The sequence below is a fragment of the Cariama cristata genome, unplaced genomic scaffold (assembly GCF_000690535.1).
Source record: "Cariama cristata isolate BGI_N322 unplaced genomic scaffold, ASM69053v1 scaffold26370, whole genome shotgun sequence".
In the NCBI taxonomy this organism is placed as follows: domain Eukaryota; kingdom Metazoa; phylum Chordata; class Aves; order Cariamiformes; family Cariamidae; genus Cariama; species Cariama cristata.
This window is the reverse complement of record NW_009595641.1, coordinates 5,650-10,471: the sequence shown is the minus strand read 5'-3', so window position 1 is coordinate 10,471 and position 4,822 is coordinate 5,650. Positions and strand designations below refer to the sequence as shown.

General features: G+C 60.2%; 1 protein-coding gene across 1 annotated transcript in view; it reads right to left on the bottom strand.

Moving 5' to 3' along the window:
- Nucleotides 1–2,842: 2,842 nt before the first annotated feature.
- The window catches only part of TMEM8B (transmembrane protein 8B), a gene marked incomplete at its 5' end in the record, with an annotated part of 6,084 nt that continues 4,104 nt past the window's right edge, over nt 2,843–4,822 (bottom strand). The window contains 5 exons of the mRNA XM_009702919.1: nt 2,843–3,237; nt 3,464–3,580; nt 3,655–3,801; nt 3,892–4,070; nt 4,269–4,411. Coding sequence (XP_009701221.1) covers nt 2,902–3,237; nt 3,464–3,580; nt 3,655–3,801; nt 3,892–4,070; nt 4,269–4,411 — 922 coding nt within the window. The remainder of the gene's footprint in view (nt 3,238–3,463; nt 3,581–3,654; nt 3,802–3,891; nt 4,071–4,268; nt 4,412–4,822) is intronic.

Genomic DNA, 4,822 nt, shown 5'->3' with positions numbered 1-4,822 from the left:
GGGGCTGGGGGGAGGAGTCACAGAGACCCCAAATCTCTGAGCAGGGTGGGAAGCCAATGTACAGCCTTGGCCCCAAGCGCATCCCCACGGGGCCAAGGTTGGAGACCAAGAGGAGGGTACCAGCAAAGCTCACCCAGCCTCATAGGGATGGACAGGTCGGTGCTCCTGACCCTGCAATGACGAGGAGGTAGGTGAGGGGATGTGGAGTCTCCTTTGTGGTGTCCAACCATGCTCCCAGTCAGGCTTGGTGGGAGATACAGTGCCACACTCCCTGTGCTGGGTGTCCCACAGGAGAGAGCTGCTTCACCACACTTGATGTCAGGAGCACTGAGCAAGAACCTTTCAGTCCTGCAAGACTGCATGTCCTGTAATTGCACAGCACCACAATGACCCCGAGCTGTGCCAGCCTCCTCGGAAAGGGGGGATGGCTTTCTGTCCCGCTGGGGCTGGGGGGTGAAGTGAGAAGGGGGATTCCCAGCTCTCAGCAGGCAGCCTGGACGGGCTGGGCTGGCAGAGAGTGCCTGGATCCCCTCCAGCGCTGCTTGGCCAGCCTCCCTCCCTGGCAGCACAGTCGGCCGCTCAGCCTGTCCTTGAGATGAAAAATGCAGTCACAGGTTTAATTAAAATGAGAAGGAGTGCTGAGCTGCCCTGGTAGCCCAGAGAAATGGAGTCCCGCAGAGCCGGTGTGTGGATGCTCTGGGCTTCTCTGGGCAGCTCTGCTGGCTAAAACCCCTTCATGCCTCTTCTCAGACCCCTCAGGGGTCCAGATCTGTTTGTGGCACCCCATGGTGTTTGTCGTGGGGCAGGCCAGAGGCTGCACAGCTGCTTGCAAGGGGAATGTGCATCCCACCACATGCTTGCTAAGCTCTTTTATTGTAGGGTCTACACAAACTTGGCAAGCAGCATGTTTGCACTTCAGCCCTACAGCAGTGAGCTGGGAGTTGAGAAAGGAGTAAGGATGCTGCATGGAGCACTGACATCTCCATGAAATTGGGGTGTATTTGTGCAGGACCACCCGCCAGGCCGGTGCACACACCGGGGTAGCACAAGCCCCATGCTCAGTGTGCACCACACTCCAGCGTGCTGCTGATGTGACAGCTAAAGTTGAGCTCCTCATTCTCTGGGGGCTGCTACTACCGGGGGGATGTGTTTGGACTTGGTGAAGTGAGTAATGTTTTTAATTAAAAGATTAATCCTTAACCAGCCATCTGGCTGGACCAGACAGGGCATTTTGTGTGGCAGAGAAAGGACTGGACGGTGAGCTCTCAGGGGAAGGAGAGTGGCAGGTGCAGGACCCCAGCCCCCTTGCACAATGACCAGGGAGACCCCTGCCCAGCCACTCCAGGCTGCCTGGCACATCTCCACACAAGGCTGGCTCCCCACAGCAATTGCCCCTGCAAAGCCTGGAGATGCAAGCAGCAAAGCCTCAAACACACCACCACCACCGTGGCCCTCGCCAGCTCACCCATCCTTCTGCTCTGCCCACTCCAGCCCTGCTGGCCCCCTCCAGCCACCCCTGCAGCCCTCTGAGCCCACTCCGCTTTTCCAGCTGGGGCTCAGCTCCCAGGCAGCAGGTTTAATTAGATTGCAATCCTATTACATAGCTGCCTGCCTGCCCACAGTTGCTAATCTTGTTAGGCATCCAGTAAATCTCTCTGTGCCGGGATCTGTCCCGGGGGTATGAAGAGGGGGGCTGCTGGCAGGTGGGCTTTGCTGAGCCAAGATGAGACCACTGAGGCGCAGAGCTTTGCCTGGGGACTCATCCCTGAAAACCCTTGCAGGGTTGGGAAAAGCCCAGGGGGTTGGAGCAACCCCCAGAGGGGTGAGAAGAGGCAGCGGGGTTTCCCCTCTTCTCTCTGGTCTGTCTCGGCCCCTCTGAGCCACAGGAGCAGGGTGGAAATGCCCTGTTCTTGCACCACACACACAGCCCAGGTGTTTGCCACCACACCACGATCATCACTGGCTCCAGCAGATGCTGAGCCCATCAGTCTGACCACGGGGTGGGATGAGGAACGAGGGCTGAGACAGGGTTGTTCCAGCCAGGTGGAGGGGTACACTCCATGCAATGCCCCCTCCCGCTGATGCTCAGTGCTCTGCAGAGACAGGGCATATGCTTATGGCTGGTGGCAACAACAGGGGCACAGGGGCACTGCTCCACTGCTCCTGGGTGGGTGCACCCACATGTGGGGCACCAAGGGAGGCTGCTCCATGCAGTGGGGTGTCACAAATGGGCTCTGGGCTCCTGGGGATGTGGCCCTTGCAGACAGCACGGTTTCAGACCCGTACCTCGCCACAGCAGGCAGTACTGGCACCACTCCCCAGTGGCAGCTACCCCCAGGGCTATGGGCTCCCCACAGTCCTGACAGCTTGGGGGGACCCTGGCTGCCCTGGCACAGCACAGCTGCCCATGGGTCAGGCATTACAGCCATCCTGTGAGAGCACACACACTGCCATGGCAAAGTCATACCAGCTCTGCAGCCTGCCCTGCAGCCAGCCAAAAGACTGCAGCCCCTGGCCCCCCATCTCTTGCTGGCCACCTTGGTCTATGCTAGAGCAGCATCAGTCCCAGAGCAGTCCACTGCAAAGTAGCAGCTCTTGCTACAGACCTCTGAGCGAGAGCCAGGGACTATTGCATTCCCCCCTCCACACCTGGCCACATCCCCTGGGCACCTCCATGGCCCGGCAAAGAGAGAAGTGTGGCCCTAGCTCAGCCTCAAGCCCCTCCAGCTCTGCACCGGACTGAGCCACAGCAACTCCCGGAGACAAGTTCAACCAGGCTGTAATTGCAAGAACCGGGTGGCATGGGTGACTCTGTGCCCACCCAGAGGAGTCCTGGTGCTCCTGGGGACGGGCCCCATGGAGCTGCAGTCCGTGTCAGAGGAGTCCAGGCTGCCATCAGCATCAGCTGGTACAAATGCTGTTGATGGAGGCCACAGCTGGGTCAACAAGCCCCAGCTCCTCCTGTTCATTGATGCAGAGTTGGTACCCACAGCCCTTGCGCCGGGGCAGCGGCCCCAGGCGCCTGCTGGGCTTGGCACGGGGCGGCAGCAAGAAGCCGACGCTGCCGGCGATGAGCAGGTGCCAGATGCTGTGGATGTAGAAGTAGTTCTCCTCCGTCTCCACAAAGGCGTAGAGCAGCACGGCGGCCGCTGCAATCAGCGCTCCCGGGCACAGGTAGAAAGCCCAGCGCTTCCAGGTCGGTGGGTAGCAGTGGCGGCGCCGGATGGTGCGAGCCGTCTGCGGTGGGGAAAGGGGGGGCTGGAAGAGTCAGCCCCAGCAGGGATGGGCACGGCCCCTATGCCGCAGTGCCACATGCCCTGGGAGCCAGGGAAGGGGGGTTCATGGGGAAGGGTGAAGGCAGCAGAGAGGAGATGCTGTCAGGGGAGTGGGGCTAGACAGCTGGGCAGGATGCTGAGCGCAGCTGGGGTGGGGACGTAAGAGGACGGGGACAGCATCTCCTTACCCAGGCAATGGCCATGATCCCCAAGGCGAAGAGGCTGGGCCCCAGCATGTTCCAGAGCCCATGGCGGTCCATCTGCAGAGCCATGGAGAGCAGCATGGCCCCCAGCAGGTACAGGACCTGTGGGGCAGCAGGGCACCCATCAGGATAGGTCCCGTCCATTCCTACCCCATGTGCCCCCTCCCCATACTTGCCTGCTTGACCACGGGCTGGAGCCGGGCCATGGCGATGACAGTGACCCAGACAGACATAAGGGAGCCCAGGAAGTCGCAGAACTGTAGCACATCATACTCCATGATGCAGAATACCACAATGCCCGGCTGGTCACAGGCATGGTAAAACTGGGGTAGGGGGGGGAAAAGGTGTGAGAGCCACCTCACACAGCCCCAGCCCTTCACCTGCCTCCCCAGCTACCCCCACCCCATGCTCACAGTGGAGAAGAACATCGTGAAGATGTAGACGGCAGCTTCCAAGAGGTAGTGGCTGCGGACGGCAATGGCCACAGGAGGCACGAACATGACATTGCTGAGGCACAGCAGCAGCGTGGAGAGGCGCTGGCAGCCATAGGAGAAAGCCTCGGCGTTGTCCGTGCAGCCCCAGCCATTCCAGCCTGTGGCCGGGGAGAGCTGCTGTCACCCCTGCAGTACTCGCAGGGGCTGGGGAGGGATCAGGGAAGCCACTTTCCAGTGCCCTGCAGAGAGCTGGCACAGGGGGACTAATGGGGTGCACAATGCCCAGGGAGGAGGGGAGGATGCCAGGGGAGTCTCGGGGTGTAATGGGCACTGTGGGTAACTGGGGCAGCTCTCACCAGCTTTGCACTCGCAGGCAGCATACAGGTAGTTGTTGGTGCGCAGAAGCTTGCACTGGCCATAGATGCCACAGTCGTTGATGCAGGGTGAGAGGTAGGTGCGCAGGTACACCTCAGCCGTCACATTGGTGCAAGGCTCAAATCTGCGGCACAGGAGAAGGGGGTCAGCCCTCGCCCTGCGCCCTTTGAGCAGCTCCTGCCTCCACCAAAGGCAACCGTCGCACCCAGAGTTGGCAGGTGATGGGAGACCCAGGGACTGGGTGCGTGTGGAAATGAGGTGCTTTGGTGCTACGTAGGGCAGCTGAGAGCTGGTCCCCAAGGATCTTGTGTGCTGCAATTGTCTGTGCCAGGCTGGGCGAGCAGGAGGAACATGACTGCGCTTAGACCCACTTTGCCTTTAGCAACACACTCAGCTGGTTCCTATTTCATTTGGATTTTGCTGTGCAAACACCATGCCTTGCAATGTCTGCGTGTGACTGTGTCAGGGAAGGACCAGCTGCAACTGGGAACTCAGCGTGAACTAGAAATGCAGTGGAGGAGTCAGAGCAGGCACA